This window comes from Diadema setosum, chromosome 13, assembly GCF_964275005.1.
Source record: "Diadema setosum chromosome 13, eeDiaSeto1, whole genome shotgun sequence".
NCBI lineage: Eukaryota > Metazoa > Echinodermata > Echinoidea > Diadematoida > Diadematidae > Diadema > Diadema setosum.
Window position 1 is genome coordinate 479331 of NC_092697.1, and position 19998 is coordinate 499328.

The following is a 19998-nucleotide window of genomic DNA, read 5'->3' on the forward strand; positions in this document are numbered from 1 at the left end:
GTTTATTGGTATAAATCGTTATCTATAAGGCCGTCACTATATCTTGATTAGAATAAGCCAGTTCGTAATTACCTCATTTACACATTGGTAGAAATGACCTTTCTTTTTTCTCTGCTGGTTAGGCACTTCACTCGTTTTCAAAGGGGGCATAATGCATAAGCGTGCCCGACGTAACAATTTATGGAATTCATGTTTTGTATTTGAATGCCATAACAGCCTATTTCCTTATAGCGATGATTGCGAAATAACAGTCTTGTTGTCAGGTGGATGTGCTGGCAAGCCTCATTTATATAAGGATCACATGAATAATTATTGCATCACGGATGCTTATCTCAATGAATTTACAAACCAAAATGCCTGTTGGTAAAAATGGCCTTTTTCTGCTCATGCGCAGAGTGTGATTACGAACTGGTCTCTTGTAAGATTAAATAAGCTGAAATGACAAGAATTCCATGTTTTATAAGCTGAAATACAAACATTTTCGGCTCGCTCGTTGCGTTCAATCGCCAAAATTTATTACATTTAAATCACCCTCAAAAGACCTCAAAAGCATATGATATGAAAAAGCATAAAGTCTCTATCGGGATGGGGTTTAGGTTGAACACTTTTTCAGAAATTAGGGGCGCAGATTTTCGCGCTTGCCCAGGGCGCCGTTTTCCCTAGATACGCCACTGACAACTGATTTGGTTAAGAATTGTAGCACAGTTTTGGTATTATACCCTTTATTATAAGAATCACAAACATGCCAGCCTGAGATAAGGTGTATTCCCACAGGATTGTAAAAGAGTTGCTATTTATCAAAATTTAAGAAATAACAATAGGTTTGGAGTTTCTCTGAGACTACCGTCTAATCTCACTTTTATTATTTTTGAGTAAACTGCTTGAAAGTTGTTGTTTTCTCAGAATTGACAATCAGTGAAGTGTATTTCGCTAACATTGTAGTAGTTATCATTGTTATGCAGATGATATAAAACTCTTTGTGTCTTAAAACCTATACTACGTTTACCGTGTCATCCGCCAATGCAAAACTGTCTTGAAGAATGTTTCCCAGACCTGAAAATCTAGTTTGCATCCAATGACCTTAAGCTGACTAATAGTAAAGCTTAATTTTTCTTATTTACTATTAGATTCAAATGACATGCTAAGTAAGTATGTTCACATTGCTAGCAATTTTACATAATTCCATCAAAAACAGTCCGTTATAGGTGTTATAGGGGTCCAGGAAATGTCTTTTCCAAATCATATTATTCAAGTTCAGCGGAGTATTAGATATCATGCAGTTGCATAATTTAAGTTTCATAAAAAATATATTCTCTAAATCCGCAAAATGAATGCTATTTCTTTTTTTCCTTTTTATATTTTCTCATTTGGATTTTTTTTTCCAATTTGCTGCTATGTAATCTCCACAGGGAGATGTTATAAAACTTCAACAATACCAAAATTATTCCTCCCTCCTGTCACAAAAAAAGTTTGATAACATATCACCAATCTTCCGTTCTTTACGTTGAAAAAAAAAATATCATTTTCAAGATTCTGTTATTAGTACATCATTCAGTTCACTCTCTTTCCCCGCATACTTGCAAGTCTCTGTACGATTCCCAAATACACATTGAAGCGGAGACGAAGCCTACACGTTCTTCATGTGAGATGCACTGTCCATTCTAATACCAAGAAATTAACATGGATGGGGATCGCTCTCTCTCTCTCTCTCTCTCGGTCATAGGATCATGCAAACTGTAACATATTCCACTGCGCCAACTTCCATCTACAGGAACATTCAAATCTAAACTAGGGACGTATTACGTGTTGAGGATTACATATAACTGCAATCCATGATATATATATTTAAAAAAAAAAAAATCTTGTCAGGGATTATGTTTCCTTTTTTTTTTTTTTGTCATTTACTTCCCTGTTGTCATGTTTTGTACATGTACTGTAGGCCTAGATAATGTGTGTATATTTTTCTTTCTTCCTTCCTTTTCAAAGCGCCTTTGGCACCAACATTGAATATGTGCGCCATACAGAATACACGTAGTGACTGCAGGTGTATTATCATTATTATTTTTTCCAAAATGAATTTCACGAAAGTCGTACCCATGGTGGCATTCAGAATGCAGACGTAGAACTTGTGAAACGTTGCATGGTAATGGGGATGGGGTTAACTTTGAACCCCCCCCCCCCCACCAAAACAGTGCAAACACCACTAAATAAAACAGAAACATACTCAAGTGATACAACGTGTACATGCCAATAATAGGACGATTTTCTTGCCCAGCAAAAATAGGAATGTGTGGGACTGAGTGTTATGTAGAACGCAGCGACTTAGTCACCACGTAAGTCTGGAATCAAACACTAATATTCGGATATGAAGTGCAATTTTGCTATCCAAATCACATCAGAACTTCCACTCAACTATTAATAGATACGGTCATGGTACCAAACAGACACCACTTGAAATGTAGATTTAAAATGATTAAATTTCGACCCAGTGTCCTCACTGTCGCAGTACACATCGGCCACTGGCGCTATCGCTGCTGGCAGAGTTACTGTGTGTGGGAGTAGGGACACTATTTCCGTCAGTGTTGAAAAGACCTAGGACCATATCGCCGGTTGAAATCAGGATATCACATCCTAAGACATTAAATCCTGAAACCTGACACGGAGATTTGGTCCCCCGGAGTGTTTCTCCAGGGGGGACATAATCGCATACTACAACGGCACTTGCTCCTGCGAAAATTCCTTCCATAAAAATCTGCACGCTCAGCCATACACCTAATACACACAAACCTAACCCTAACCCTAATCCTAGTCCTCACATCAAACTAAACCTAAAACCCTATCACAACCTAAACCCTAACCAGTGGCGGATCCAGAGGGGGCGCAAGAGGCGCACGCCCCCCCCCCCCTTTATTTATCGTTAAAAACAAAAGAACTAAAAATAAAAAAAATAAAATGAAACCCGGAAGTGGCATCAGAAATCAATTATTATTAGTTGCGCCCCCTTTACAGAATTCCTGGATCCGCCCCTGCTAACTCTAAGCAGGGAGATCAGAAGATTAGACCAGAGCAATTGCCGCAGGAGCAAATGTCGTGTCACCGAATTTTCTAATGGTTTCTCGACCTCCTCCCAACTGTCGTCCACAAGATGAAATCTGAAAACGTGAATGAAAATATAGAACATTTCTGGAATGTTTCACAATTTATGGATATTACTTACTCTTACAAAAGTAACGAAGGAGTCCAGTCACCTCCTTCTTCCCATTAAGTTCCATAGGCAGGAATTCACTGAGTTGTTGCTAGGTAGGGCAAGCCTTATGGCTGTTACGAGCAACTTTTATTAACAAAGCATGCAGGAATGACTAAAACGGTATGCCAAACTGCCATGTGCGAGGGAGCTAGCTGCTTTTTTTTTTTATCATTATTCTTCACGGAATAATGTTTCTTCTTCTTCTTCTTCTTCTTCTTCTTCTTCTTCTTCTTCTTCTTCTTCTATTTGTAGTGTACCGTTATCTTGCTTATCATTGTAACCTTCTTTCTGTATAGTCGACCTTTCCCCCTATTCTGTTTCGTCTTTGTTTGTTTGTTTTTTTTTTCACTGAATTGAAAAGCAAGTAAATTCAAGTAATTCATAATGCCAATGAATTTTCACCGTACCTTTGCGTATAACAGTACAATTTCATTGTATGTCCAACAAACCCACCCTTGCACTCATGGGCGTAAATCCCGGGGGGATGGGGGGGGGATATATCCCCCCCTGAAATGGAGGAGGGGGGATGGCCTGTACAATCATCCCCCCTGAATTTTTAGGGAAAAAATGGAGGAAGCAGAAATGTGATATGTATCAATTTTGGCATATTGCATGACGTTTGTACGCCGGCCTTCAGACAGGTAACAGAGCTGAACAATGATATGCTATCTTGTAGGAAAATGTATACACAATTTTCTAAGGAGCTCGCTCGCTTCGCTCGCTCGCAAAGAGAGTAACATCGACATACACTGCGAGGTATGGCTCAGACGTTGACAACGTCAAATAGTATAGGCCTACATGTAAACATCCTATGACGAGAGTAACTGGGGACCATCTGCAAAATATGTACGAAAACAAACAAACAAACAATAACAAAAAATATATCGCCATAATCGAACCCCCTCCATTTCCTGAATCATTATTGAGAAACGACAGTGACTGATGACTCAGTCAGGATACATCTATGGGCATACCCAGGGAAGATCAGGGGTGTCGAATCTATTGGGGGGGGGGGGGGGCAAAGGGGCATTTGCCCCGCCCCTAAACGGATGTGTTTAGGCAGACAAATCATTTATCCCCTGAGCAATTCACGAGATGAGGACAAATCTCGAACTTTCTTAATGGAAAATATTGTCCAAATATCGCCAGAATTATGCACCAGGGGGGTGTTTCAAGAAACTTTTTGTCGGTGATTTACACCAACAACTGTTAAAAGCTACTGAAATCCTTGCGTCTGATTGGCTGATAGCAAATTTGTCGGTGAAAACCTCCGACGAACTCGTTGATGAAACGCCCCCCAGATCGTTGCATTGCAATCATAGACATGCAAATGCTCTGCTATACAGGATCCCTTTCGATAAACTTTGTACACTTTTGATATTGAAGTATATTTCCGTAATTTATCAAAGAGTGTGGAGCAGATCTTTCACTTAAAGGACAAGTTCACCTTCATAAACATAAGGATTGAGAGAATGTAGCAATATTAGCAGAACACACCATTGAAAGTTTGAGGAAAATCGGACAATCCGTTCAAAAGTTATGAATTTTTGAAGTTTTAATGCTGTAACCACTGGATGAGAAGACTACTGCATTGTATGAATAACTTAGATGTCACATGCGTACAACAATATAAGGAAAATACAAAGAGAATTTCACAAAATTTCATCTTTTGAAAAAAGTACACATTCCCTTGACTCGTTACCGACATGTTAGGGGTAATATCATTCCCCCTGCCTTTAGAAAGAGGCAAGTCAAGTGCTCTTTTATTATGCGAAAAAAGTGAAAATATGTTCAATTTTCTTTACATTTTCTTTATACTGTTGTACGCATATGACTCACAAGCTGTACTAGTCTCCTCATCCAGCGGTTCCAACACAAAACTTTAAAAAATTCATAACTTTTGCATCGATTGCCAATTTTCCTCAAACTTTCACTGATATGTTCTACTAATATTGCTGCATTCTCTCAATCCTTATGTTTATGAAGGTGAACTTGTCCTTTAACAAAAGCACCCTCATATTATGAAGAGGCGTCGATGGGGAAGGGGTTTTTCCCCCATAAAAGTGGGACAAACAAAAGCGAAAAATATAGCTACAAACGGCAGTTTTTGGAGTGTAAAATGTCAAAATTTTAAAGCTCGCTCGCTCCGCTCGCTCGCATTTAACCACTATGCCATTCTCCTGATGTTGCTACCAGTGACTGACAGCAGTTGCGCCCGGTGCGCCCCCCTTAATTGCCAAAGCGAAAAATATAGCTACAAACGGCAGTTTTGGGACTGTAAAATGTCAAAATTTTGAAGCTCTCTCGCTTCGCTCGCTCGCATTACTAATCATTATTCCATTCTCCTTGTGTTGCTGCCAGTAATTGCCAGCAGTTTTCGCCCGGTGCGCTCCCCTTAATTTCCAAAGCGAAAAATATAACTACAAGCGGCTGTTTTGGGACTGTAAAATGTCAAAATTTTGAAGCTGCCAGTAATTGGCAGTAGTTTTCGCCCGGTGCGCCCCCTTAATTTCCAAAACGAAAAAATACAGCCACAAACGACAGTTTTTTAGACTGTAAAATGTCAAAATTTTCAAGCTTACTCGCTTCGCTCCCTCGCATTTAATCATTATGCCATTCCCATGATGTTGCTGCCAGTAATTGCCAGCAGTTTATGCCCGGTGCGCCCCCCTTAATTTCCAAAGCAAAAAAATACAGCCACAAAGGACAGTTTTTTAGACTGTAAAATATCAAAATTTTCAAGCTCACTCGCTTCGCTCGCTCGCATTTAATCGTTATGCCATTTTCCTGATGTTGCTGCCAGTAATTGCCAGGAGTTGCGCCCGGTGTGCCCCCCCCCCCCTTAATTTCCAAAGCGAAAAAATACAGCCAGCCACAAACGGCAGTCTTTGGACTGTAAAATGTCAAACATTTTCAAGCTCGCTCGCTCCGCTCGCTCGCATTTAACCACTAGGTCATTCTCCTGATGTTGCTGCCAGTGATTGACAGCAGTTGCGCCCGGTGCGGCCCCCCTTAATTTCCAAAGCGAAAATATAGCTACAAACGGCAGTTTTTAGACTGTAAAATGTCAAAAATTTCAAGCTCGCTCGCTCCGCTCGCTCGCATTTAATTGCTATGCCATTCTCCTGATGTTGCTGCCAGTGATTGACAGCAGTTGCGCCCGGTGCGGCCCTCCTTCGTTTCCAAAGCGAAAAATATAGCTACAAACGGCTGTTTTGGGACTGTAAAATGTCTAAATTATTAATGCAAAAAGATTTCATCGAGGGAGGGGGAAACCTCCCTACCATACCCTCCCCCCCCCCCCTCGCTTGCTTCGCTCCCTCCGTGGCACATAACCGCTCCTCCTAAGATCAATTCCTGTCTACGCCGGTGATAGGCCCCATTATTTAGTAGGCCTTCACAGTGATGTCGCACAGGCGGAGCAAGAGCTGAAATACCACGATTTAGTCATTCAATAATATATTGTGAATATTTCATTTTCTTATTGTTTTTTAAAGAAAAGAAAACAAAATTTCACTAAAAGTGTGCACCAGATCGCTGAATTTCAGGTCTGAAAATGCAAAATCTTCCTCGTGTGGGAGAGGGATACACACCCTCCCCCCGTTCGGTCGTTCCGCTCCCTCTCACAGATATTTCAAAAACAAAAAGAAAAAATGTTTTCATACTTTTAAGGTCTCATTTTCCGCCGAAAGTCATCTGACAAGCAAAAAAAAAAAGCAACAAGAACAAAACGTCTTCACATTTTTGCTGCCACTTTCCTCCCACTATAACTTATTCCATGCAAAAGAGTGGGACATCCGATCCCTGTAAAGTGTGTGTGTGTGTGGGGGGGGGGAGGGAAGCTTGGTACCCCCCCCCCCCACACACACACACACTAGCCCATTACAAGCCCATAACCGGACCGGCGCAGCTTTGGGGGGGGGGGGGGGGGAGGAGGGGTTCACCAAGCTTCCCTCCCTCCCCCCCCCCCCCCAAGGCTGCGCCGGTCCGGTTATGGGCTTGTAATCGTGGTGATGGTGACCATCCCCCCCCCCCCCACTCCTCAGTACGGATTTACGCCGTTGCTTGCACTGTCACGTCGCACAACCATCCGAGTTTCATGTCTCGAAAGAGATGTATAAACGTATTGAGGGATCAGGACGGCCCCATCCTAATATTCGGAGATAGCACATCATAATGTTGTAAATTACTTCCTGTGAGTTTTTGATTAGTTGTACGTTTCCAGTGATAAGCCTTTTATTTTCATTTCGCCATGAATTTAAAATTCCAGGCACAATGAACATATACCCTTGTTTTCATTGCACTCAATGACAGGGTCCAAGGGAGACCCCCTAGGTTACCCCCTCTTTGGTAAAACAAAAGGTGTCTAGGTCTTTCGCATGAATGCTTCCAGGTGAGGTACTTGTGACCAACGTACCGTGCAGCAGAAAAGGGGCAACGAACAACAACCACTTTAGTTCTGTTGTCCCCCTACGCTACACCGAAGTGCTGAGCAACAATGGCATTCACTGCAACTATAGAAAGCCGCGCTTTAATATACCACAGCGACTATGCGTAATGTCAACCCGTGATGCGTGAACATGAGGCCGTATGCTCGCACCGTAAGTAGCTTCATGCTCGCACCAAGGTAAACCGTAACTGACGACGCTTGATTGCTGACTGGTGGACAAACGGCTGTTAAGGCGCCTCATTGTAGAAGATACTGTTAGTGTCAACTCACTCCCATGGCCATGGTACGTAGAATGCAATGAAAACTGATCGTTGACTGACCAGAGGCACATTCTTCCCTGTTGAGGGAAACCAGAAGGGGGCGACCACGCTCCGTGATCTCTCGCCATCCCCGTGTTGACAAATAAACATGGCAACGTCGTCTTTTCATCTCCCTGCACTGAACGTGCCTTATTATTTGTAAAGCCACTAAAGGCAAAGCTGAACGGCACTACCTCAAACCAAACGTTTGACTGTTTTACGACGTGTGAGAATGGTGCTGTGGACAACGTGCAGACGGGTCATGAAGTGGTTGGCAAAGGTATAGTAATAGTATCCAATATCCCAATAATATTTCAATGTGTGCTGTTTTCATTGCTTGTAGGTGTTCAGCCAAGAAGGTTGATTACAGCCGCCCTGGTTCCATCAGCTTTCATCCGTGACGATGACACGGTTTAGAAAGCAGCAGCTCTAATTGGATGTATAAACGGTCACTCTATGACACCGTCCCAAGTACATCATGACACGATATCGTTTTCGATGAAATGATTATAATCTATAGTGAGTATAGTGTCGACTTTTCGTTTCATTGTTTGCGCAGACCCATTTGTTTTTAGTCTAAGAATAAAATCACGGCAATTGTGCACTAAAAGTGCACAATTGCCAAAATGGCAAACATTTACATAGCTTTTGAGAGTATGAGTACACTTCGTGGCTGTTCTTGTAAGTGCGTATACCCTTTATTTCATGGTATTACAGTATTTTATCACTTATGGGAGGACATTATGCAGTATACAAGATATAGATTCATCATGCCCATGCTCCTACCATTGCCATATTCAGATTATTATTGCATGATTAGGCTTTCTGGCGATGGCGTAATTTGCGTACACCTCTTTTTAAACATCTATTAGTACAAATAAGCGGTTTTTCCCGTAATGATATTTCTTTTCCTTGTTATTGTTTTGTTTCCATTTTTATTCTTTTGTTTTTACTCTTTGTTTCAGTTTCAAATATTGATTTTCCTCTGCTTTGTTTTCGGCTCAATTGTCAAAATATCTAGCACAATATGTCGTTCTCTCGTTCACATCTGGCATCTACAGTACCTCATATTGGCTATGAGTGTTGTACGTGTGCAGGACTACAGGATGTATTAGTATACCACGCGATCGCAAGTTCTATGACGCTATAGATGAATCATCGTGATCATGAGTGATTCCATAATTTTGTGGTGTCAGTCTTCGTACTGATATCTGAGCTAATGGTGCTCATCGTAGGTTACATGTCAGGTTGGATCACTTCAAGGGTAATTTGTAGGCCCTGTACATTTTATAATTTTTCTTATAATTTCGACCAAATGAAGGTCTAGCTGGTACAATACAGAGTGATACTCTATTCAGAGTCTTTTTAGCGTGTTCATCCAGATCCAGATCCATATCCAGAGCTGTATATTCGAAAGTCAGGGCATGTTTCTATAATTGGTAACGTGGTACATCATCCCTTATAGAAATATAGTCTTTCAATGCCTGAGTTTACTTTATGAACTTGATATCTTATTATCTAGAGAAAATCAAACAAACCGTGATTTGACAAGGATGGCTTTGTAGAAGGAAGGCGACATATACTCATACAATTATAAGTGCCTAAATATGAAAGTAAAAGATGAAAACGGTGGTAGTTTATACCTTACAGATGTACACTACACACGGGTTACACTGCACACAAGAGCGATGTGCAGAAGTCGTTTGCAGTAAGACGCCTCAATATTCTGCTTCCGGGAAACCTGGTGGTGGTATATCTTGCCGCAATTAATGTAAAGATATTTTAGAACTTGAAAGTTACCTCATTTAATGTACATTTAGTCTGTGGAAATCCCGCAGACTTTAATTATATGCATGTACAGTTAGTAAATCCCAAATACACCTATATAGAGATTCCAGCAAGGATCGTGTTAATTGGACAATCCTCTATATTCACGGATTGTGACGGGATTTTCAGAGAGAATTACAGTATATAGAATAGTGTTTTCAATTGGGTCTAGCCCCGGCGCAAACTTACGTCAGATACATGTACATTAAGAATAAAGTCCCATGATAAGCCGGGGATATCGACGTAAATTTACACCCTGTATATCAAATTATGAAATTCTTTGTTAAGATTTCTCGTGAAATAATCGGTAGGTTGACATGGAGCTGCATGTATACATCGGATGTACATTTGCACACCTCGGTGCATTATAGTGTTAACCCACACTTTGGTGAAAAATGAGTTACATGCATTTACACCATCCTGAATCACTGCTCTATAATCCCTAAAAATGTCATCTTGAAATTTAAGCAATAAATAGGTTTTTAATGCAAACATCTTTTTGCCCCGAAAATTAATCACATCTTATAGGCAGGAATATAATGCTAAGCCACACTTTTCAAGATGGCGACCCCCATGGTAGCAGACAGAAGGGTGTCATAAAAATATGTAAATCTGAACAGTCTGGAAACTTTTTCATCTACAAAAATGTGTGATTCTGATTCATAACATAACTTGTAATATTCTGCCAGTTATGAAAATGGAGATGAGATAAACATTAATGAAATTTTAAGCATTTAATGAGTATTTTTTGTTAATTTTTGTACTGTTGGGGTTAGCACTATTTTCATGCTAATTCTACTGATCATGATATTTTTTGCCAGTTTTTTATTTTTGTTGAACTTGTCAGGAAAATACCACAATCACTGGTTTTAGGAGTATTTTAGCATTGTGCATTATGACCTACAAGAAAATTAATCAACATTCATGGTCTGTCCCAGCACCTTAAAGTTTCACTAGTGGGTTAGCACTTTATTCATGTTGACATTTCGCTTCAAAAGGAAAGCTTCCTTAAAATGAATCAGTAGTTAAATAACTGATGAAATATATTCAAAATATATATCTTCATTTGTTATGTGAGTTTTTCATCGAAATGGCTTATTGTAATAAGTGTATTATCTCTAAATTTATGATTTTTTCCCGATGCAAGTGTGATCTGAAAACGTTCATATGGGTATAAAAAAATGTACGGATAGCTGGATGTTTGGACATGTGCCTTGTCTGTTAGTAATTCTTACACACTTAGATCACTAGTGAAACAACATTTGAAATTGTCATTGATTAATTTGTAACTTCTTTTGAATAAAATGCAATTTTGCTATGCTTTCACAGCCATATTTGGGGGATGAGCTATATAGACAGTACAAAATGGATTAAAACAAAATGCATTTTTAATATCGATTGATTTACCTCAAATTTTCATAAAAATTTCTGCCGCTGACAATACAGCTGTGCTTCCCTGTAGTTTCTTACATAACCGAGACACGATACTTACATGTTTAACATCCTTTGAAAGGATGTTACATTATGATATAACTGCAAACATTATTTTTCAAATCTAACGCTGTCGTATAGAATTCATAGTTCCACGTTGTTGATACCTCTATCCGGTTTCTCAATTTAAATCAATAAACGTTGAAAACAATCAAAGCGGAATTAAAAGCATCAATGCTGATTGTATAGTGTTTTTTAACGTAATTTCATTGTGAGTCAATAGCTCCCTGTTTTCCACTACTGAATTTACCCTTTAAACTCGGTATTTATCATGCATTTTTATAAAGAAGTCTCTATGTTGGAAAGAAAATGTATTTGCTGTATTCTGTTACAAATTTCAGAGTTATTATTTTTTTCACAGGGTTGTTTTGAAGATTAATTCACAAAAAAAGAAAGTTTCCTTCAAATTAATTTGGAGATTTGTGATTGATAAAACTATTGAAAGCATATAGATTTTTCACTTTTTCGTGTATGTTTTTGTCACCGTAACAGCTTTGACATGAGAATATTTTTTTCTCGTTCCTAAATGATCTTCATGATCCAAATGTAGTCTGGAAACGTGCAATTAGGGTAAAATGCATGTGTATAAACACACCAAGTTGGTATAATACGTAGACTATTTTGGTCTTATTCGGCACATTGTATTTCAGCATGTTTGGTCTTTCCGAATATACGAAATCTATATTCAGACTTCCAAAGAGATTTTTTCCAAATTTTTAAAAGTGTTCTTCTCATGGATTTTTGGCCATTAAGAGTTAGTCATTCATTTTGTGATAAGAACTTTTCTGCATAATTTCACACAACCTGCATTTACCAACGAACATGGAGGAAGAGGAGGATTAATTGAGGCATGTACATTCATAATTCTCATGCAACACTATTTTTTGGTAAATTCGTTGTCATACAAAGAACGATTTTAGAGTACTATTGGTGATTTTGATACCCTAAACAAGAAAACCAATATAGCTAAACAAGACCTTAATGTCTACTTTATGGTATTTTATTCCCTTTAACAAAAGACATGATAATCTCTGGAATAATGTTGATATGTACCATTTTACTTTATTTTCTCTGATCTAGATACTCTAAATTTAAAATGCGTTATATGCATAATGCTGAAGAAGGGACTCTTTCCCTATTAGGTACACGCAAGATGTAAAATCCTCAATGAGATATAACCCCTCCCCCCCCAAAAAAAAAAAAAAAAAATCATATTATTATTTTGTATGACACTGAATGCTTTGTCTTTTAAAACTTGAATTGTTGAAATTGTTTAATATCCACATTTCAAGATGTCTTTATGCGTATGAAATAATTGATTCTGTGCGCGTGTGTGCGTCTGAAAATATATGCAAAATTTTCTTCGTAATTCACACAGGTTATGCAATACAGACAGTTAAAAATAAGTATATCTTATTTTAATTTCACGTCACAAAGGAGGGAAACTGAAATATTACATTGATTTTCAATTCTTAGCGAAGAGATATTGATATTTTGTGAGTTTTCAAACAATAAAGAGTATTTGTATACACGACGGATTTGGCTGCAATAAAGTGCTAACCCACAAATTCAAAATGTGACTTGAAAAATCCTCTTGAATCCACCAAAATATCAGTGTAGTAAATTTCCCCAAGACACTATTCAATCTTGAGTATGTAAAGGTTCATGTACGAAAAAATTTGCCTTCTTGAGTCATTAACCTGATTTATGGATTTTTTCAAACTTTCAAAAGCGATTATCTCAAAATGAACATTGTGTGGGTTAGCACTATAATGCACCGACCCCTTCATTTGTACGTTGCTGTATCTTCTAACCCGAAGGACCTCTATTGATACATTGTACGACTACAGTAAGGGACCACTGGCGGCTGAAAAAAAACAACAACCCAAGGTTGTTTTATGTCATTATTACAGATATAGACGTTAAACAGTATCCAAATTTATCCACTTCTACACGTAGCCAGATGAGTCTATAGCCATGGATCTGATACCAGTGGGATTATCTTTTAGTCACTTGTCCATACATAGCCAACCATGCTCTATTTGGAAAAGAAACAAAAAATAGACACACAAACACGCATGTATAGAAAATCTGTAGGCCTACTTTTGTGTGCGTGTATATTTACAGTGTATTTGCAGGCGGACAAATACTGTTAGGTTGAACCAAAGTAAAGTCAGATTTTGGTCCTAACCTTGTCTTGCCGTCCGCCCAATGTTTTTTGGATGGTTTTACCTCCATTTCGAAGGTGCTGAATCCGAATAGGGATGATGCAACTCTTTCATCCTTGAGGGTTTTAAAGACGTTCAAAATGGCTTCCAGAATGACTGCTGATATATAAAATTCCTATTATAGTGATACATGTATATTTCAGTAACATTTGGTAAAAGAATTGAAAACAAAATTGTATTGTAGTTTTAATCTATTTCGAGGTTCCTGAATCGGAATCTGAATGAGACAACTCTTGCGTCCTTGAGGATTTGGGGATATTCAAGATAGATGGCCGCCAAAACTGAAATTCTATTTAAGTATTTCCTTATGAATGGCCACAAAATCGAAAATGAAATGATGATTTTACCCTATTTCGAGGGTGCTGATTCCGAATCTGGTTGACGCAATTCTTGCATCCACGAGAGTTTTTAAATACTCAAGATTTTTGGTGGCCATTTTCGTGGCTTCTGGAACACAGTGGAGGCCTATATGTATGTCTAAACCTCGAAGAGAGTGGCAGCCAATAGAGAAAGGAGCGCATACAAAATAGACATGGACTTTTAGCTACTAAGTACTCCAGTTGTCATTTATTGACGTTGTCATGACAACGACATGGGAACACCTCACCTACGTGCTTTTATGATTGTCGATGTGATAGCCTCAACCCTTATATAGCTAAAAATAGCTGCAATAAGTTTGATTTTTGTTAAACAAACAAAGTCAAAGGGGAGGAAAGACTGACCAACTGAAAGAAGAAATCTGTTTGCAATCTACACAACGCCCGTGTCTGGTTTAGCTTGTCGATGTAGTCTTCTACCCCTAAAGAGATTCTTCAGTGAGTGGATGTCCTCAGCAATCGTTAGATTTATGCATGCAGAATACAGAAAGATAAGAGGTCTCGGGCTTCCAAAGTTCACTCTTTCTGTTTTAGTTGGTTTTAGTGCTATACGAGGAAGTTTTTTTTTCAGAAGTTTGTGAGTTGTTCCATAGAGCCACAATAGACAATGAACAACTGTATTGTATCTCTATGGTTGTGCCTAACGGCCACATGAATCAAATCCATTCTAACCATCAGTTCAGCTTTTGACACACGTATAAAAGCTTTAGTATCAGTAGTTTTGGTAAGATTAGTTTTGGTGCCTTGGTGTGATAGCAGGCACAAGAAAAAAACTAGACTTGGAATTTGTCAACACTGACAAATTAGGTGATCCGATCTTTTCGAAAATCAATGATTTGAGTTCTGATCCCAATATAGGCATGACCATACAGGTTTCATCTGTGTTTAGGAACATTGGCCGTGTGATGTTTGGATTCTCATTTAGAAAAGGGAGTCAGGTCTGCCATCTTTGGTACCAAATTCCGTATACACTATAACGAAGATACAAAATGAAGTACATATGACCTTTGACCCCACTTTGCACAGCCAAGATGGCATCTGAGCAAAAAGTGGTTATTTTGTGAAATGATCCGTGTAACATGGTCTTTACGTGTGCAAAATATGGAAAAGATAAGACAATCATGTATTCACCAAGATACAAGATGATACATTTATGACCTTTGACCCTAATTTACATACCCAAGATGACGTCTGATCAAGCAGTTGTTATTTTATGAAATAATGTACGTGACATGAACTAAACATGTGCAAAATATGGGGATGATAGGGGGTGTTTTTCTTGAGTTATTGCAGAGAAAGTTGCAGAAAGAAAGAAATATCTCAATACATCGAAGATAAGTTTGATTTCAACCAAGTTTTTTGACGTAATCTCGGCGTCGTATGAAAAAATAGAGAAACCTCGACGACAGCTCAAAGTCTCAGCTACAACATACTAAAATCTGGGAGAAATTCACCGAAGAGTAAGTGAGCTAGTGCTCGATAAAGACCGTCATGTCAATTTTCATTTCCAGAAAAATTCCCTCCCATAGAGATAACACGTAAACTGGTTAAATTTGACAAGGTTACATTATAGCCATTTTCACGAGGTGAAGACATCATCCGATTAAAACTTTGATTGAACAAAACTTAAAGAGTATTAAATTGGCTACAACATACTAAAATCTGGGAGAAATTCACCGAAGGGTAAGTGAGCTAGTCGTCGATAAAGACAATCAGGTCAATTTTCACATCTAGAAAAATTTACCTCCCATAAAGATAACACGTCATAACGAAGATACAGGAAGAAGTACATATGACCTTTGACCCCACTTTGCACAGACAAGATGACCTCTAAGCCAAAAATGGTTATTTTGTAAAATGATTCTTGTAACATGGTCTTTACGTGTGCAAAATATGGGAAAGATAGGACATGTATTCACCAAGATACAGGATAAAACATCTATGACCTTTGACCCTAATATACATACCCAAGATGGTGTCTGATCAAGTAGTTGTCATTTTGTGAAATAATGTACGTGACATGAACTAAACATGTGCAAAATATGGTGGTGATAGGGTATGTTTTTCTTGAGTTATTGCAAAGAAAGTTGCAGAAAGGAAGAAATATTTCAATACATCGAAGATAAGCTTTAATTTCAACCAAGTTTTTTGACGTAATGCCGACTCCGTATGAAACAACGAAGGGCACACTTACGATAGCCCAAAGTCTCAGCTACAACATACTAAAATATGGGAGAAATTCATTAAAGCATAAGTGAGCTAGTGCTCGATAAAGATAGTCATGTCAGTTTTCATTTCCAGAAAAACTGCACTCCCATAGAGATAACACGTAAACTGGTCAAATTTGACAATGTTAATTTCAATCCCTTTTTACGAGGTGATGCCGTCATCCAATCAAAATGTTGTTATTATATGACTGAAAGACCATTTAATAAGCTACAACATATTGAAATTTGGATGAAAATCAACAAAAGAATAAGTGAGATATGCTTGAGTGAACTTAAAATTCGATGACGTCATTTTGAAAATTTACTTTTTTTATTTTATTAAGAAATTTGATATCTTTTCATCATTTTTCCAGCATCGCCAACCCATGAAATGACATGTAAAACTCATCAGCTTTCAGAATATGTAAAAAAAATGGGGGGTCACCGTCCATCCTGACGAGTAAAATCGGATTCAAAATTGGCGGTTTTTTTGCATTGTTGCACTGTATATCACCATTGACGCGCGCGCGGAATTTCAACTTTGACGGGCCCGTGTGACGTCATATTGAGTCGGATTGACTTGAAACTTGGTAGAAATATTCCTTGACATTATAGGCATCCGATAAATGTAAAAAAATGGGAAATTTCTATTGCATAAGAGCTGTGCGTGCGTATATGTGCGCGCGCGTACGCGTCCGTCCAATTTTTTCAATTTTTCAAAAAATGCTCCGATTGGTCTGAAACGTGTGCAAAAAAAATTTGAGCTCGATTTGAGCATACAAATATTTCAACGCGCGCGTACGCGCACGTTTTAAGAGAAAATATGAATTTTGATTATATGAGTAGAATGCGCTTGACTTGAACTATATGTGACGTAAATTTCATTGAAAAATTCCATTCCATTAATGAGATAGGAGTGAAAATGTGTTTTCATATAATGACGTCATAGTGACGTCACGGTCGACTGATCACTATGATTTTATAGAATTTGTCGTCTTTGGGACATGATACATATATGGTATGAGTTTGAAGTTGATACTCTGAGTACTTTCTGAGTACGTAGATACACAACTTTTGTCCAGAAATAAAGAAGAAGAACCAACAAAGAATCCGTACAGATACAGAAGGTGATCCGAGAGGATACTCGGATCACCTAAAAAATGACGTGAGACAAAATATACGATTAGAAAAGAGCATTTTGAAATTATACGTATCGTAAATTTGAATCACAGACATCTCCCGTAGAGCGTATACTTACAATGTATATTATTTGTAGGGGGTTTTGTCACTTCAATTACCACTTTTGACGGAAATTATACAAACGCAAATTGGAAATGAAACTAGGCACCTGAATCGTAAAAGGCAGATGGTGGGTTCAGAGAAATGTACGCGATATCGACATCGTAATGAAAATCAAACACAGCCTGCATTCCGTCACCTGTTTCACACAATATGATAATATGTTTTTTAATTGAAACTAATTTGATGTAATTCACATAATATAGTTTGCTTTCTGAGGACGGCGAGAAGTTTCGAGAATGAGACATGTGCAAGATTCAAGCACAAAGTGTCAACATCCCCTTGTGTGTGACACATATCGTAATGCCTGTTACATTGATTTATTTCAACCAAACCTTTCTACAACTCTTACTGAATCTTGATTTACTGTGACGTCACAGATTGCGTATTCTGATCATTGCAATGACTGTGTTCTTAGAAATCCGAATCAAATCAATATTATCGTGCAAGTAGAACCGTCAACTGATATTGAAGTTGAGGAAACCAGTGCTTGTTTTTAAGTCTCTGTGCTTTTTGAAAGTCTAACCATGCTAATTCTGTCATATTTTACTCTATTTTGAATACCAAGTGAGATGTTTCAACCGTCTCTTACCTTTGTGATAACTTAGTAGGCCTACATGCCACTATTGCAAAGTGACATAATTTAGAAAATTCTGCTCTGTCCTGCAATTCATCTGTAAGCTCAGTAAGATGAATTCAGCAGGCCATCAAATGATAATATATGGCCTTGCGCGCACAGAACAGAAAACATGAAAGTACTATTTAAAGCGAGCGTGCAGTACCATCACACTTCACTTCTTGAAAGATTTTAAAAAGTGTCTTGGCAAATGTCCAATAAAAAGCGATTGCGGATAAGTGAAATTTAATCTATCAGAGAATCATGTAATTCAAACAGTAATCTCTCACTAGAATCGAATGACACCGACAATTTTACATTCTCACAGTTGAATTTTTTCCCACACATCATGGGAATATACTATCAATGCAATTTGCAACCCAGCGGTACGGGTTCCAAACGGCATGCATGGATATAGATTTCTAATGAAAGGAGCAGGTGAGCAAATATGACTTGTCCCCGGGAATTGCTACGGGTGTGCAGTACGTCTGGAGTTTGGAATGCGACAAGACAAACGCGCTCCAGTGAAAGTCAGCGTTCCGGCCGGTGCAGGTTGTATGAGAACCTCCTTGGTTCCGGTAAAACTCAGCGTTCCTCACCACCAACCCATGAGACATGCATTTCGACACGGTCAATATACATTTCATGTGTGTGTGTGTGTGTGTGTGTGTGTGCGTTTGTGTGTGTCTGTGTCTGTGTGTGTTCATCATATAGGACATTGCATGGAAATGATAATCTTAGTTATGCTCAGTTTAGGAGAAGGTTCATTTCATTTTCTTTTTGTTAAGCAGTGATTGACAGATGATGTCATCTTCATATCTTGGTTTGAAAGCTTCATGTGTTTGTGGGGGGGGGGGGGGCAGCTCGATTCAAGTATCTGTGGAAAATTTAGAACCCATTACATTAAAGCCAAGTCATAGATTTCGTTTGTCATGTAGAACTGTCGATTTTTGTTCTAAAATAAACACAACATGCGTAAGAAATGTGTTAAATGACTTTGTCATAACACGATATCCAAGCTGTACATTGTAAGTAAAGTAATGACGATAATACGAAATATTAGCCAATGCGCTTCGCCTGAAGTAATACAATCTCATACCTGGAGCATAACCGGTCGTGGTCGTGGATTTATTTTCTGATGTTCTATTACAAAGATTGCAGTATATCGGGCCTCAGCAGTATCCATCGCGCATGAGTTTCCGTGCAATTCAATAGTTTCTTCAGTTTGTCTCGTTTGTTAATTTATAGATCAGCACATGCGATCTTAACAAGTTTCTTTTGTAGAGGGAGCCAAATTGAAGAAACTCACACCTGAACCTCAACAAGACATGACTTTGGACAGAAGCTGAGCTTGTGCCATGCAGTGAGGTTCTGTATACAACCAGCACCATCCAAGACATATCCCAACATGCCCAAGAGACAACTTGACCGTGGAAGTACCAATGATGAATAAAAGATGTAACAGTTTCCATTTCAGCCACATCTTTAAATGGTGCAGAAAAAAAGAAACATAAAACAAACAAAAAATGTGCAAGAGTAAACGGGGGGGGGGGATGGGGGTTAAATACGTGACTGATAGGGAAATGTGGAGTTAACGACTTGTCGCATAAAGGTTAAGAGAGTTTTAATGACATCTATTGGAAGCCTGCTTGCAACTTGTCTTTTGATATCTCTCGATCTATATGACTGCAATCAAGATGTTTCATGATGACAGTTTACCTCAATTGGCACGAACGATCGTGTCATAACTTTCCGTCGCTCATCGTTAAAATTTGCTTTCAGATGTTGAAAGGCCGGCTATCAGAACTATTATGTATACGGCAATAATCTTCAGCTCCTGTTTAAGATAATACGATGTAGACAATGCGATGTCTGTGCAAAGGATATAGTGTGACACCGCATAATGAAAAGGTTTTACGTGACCGACGTGCCTTACCCATTGTGATACCATAGAAGA

General features: G+C 38.5%; 1 protein-coding gene across 1 annotated transcript in view; it reads left to right on the forward strand.

The window, feature by feature from the left end:
- Positions 1 to 8193: 8193 nt before the first annotated feature.
- The window catches only part of LOC140237010 (alpha-N-acetylgalactosaminide alpha-2,6-sialyltransferase 3-like), a 33321-nt gene continuing 21516 nt past the window's right edge, over positions 8194 to 19998 (forward strand). Inside the window, exon 1 of the mRNA XM_072316956.1 lies at positions 8194 to 8276. Coding sequence (XP_072173057.1) covers positions 8229 to 8276 — 48 coding nt within the window. The 5' untranslated portion in view covers positions 8194 to 8228. The remainder of the gene's footprint in view (positions 8277 to 19998) is intronic.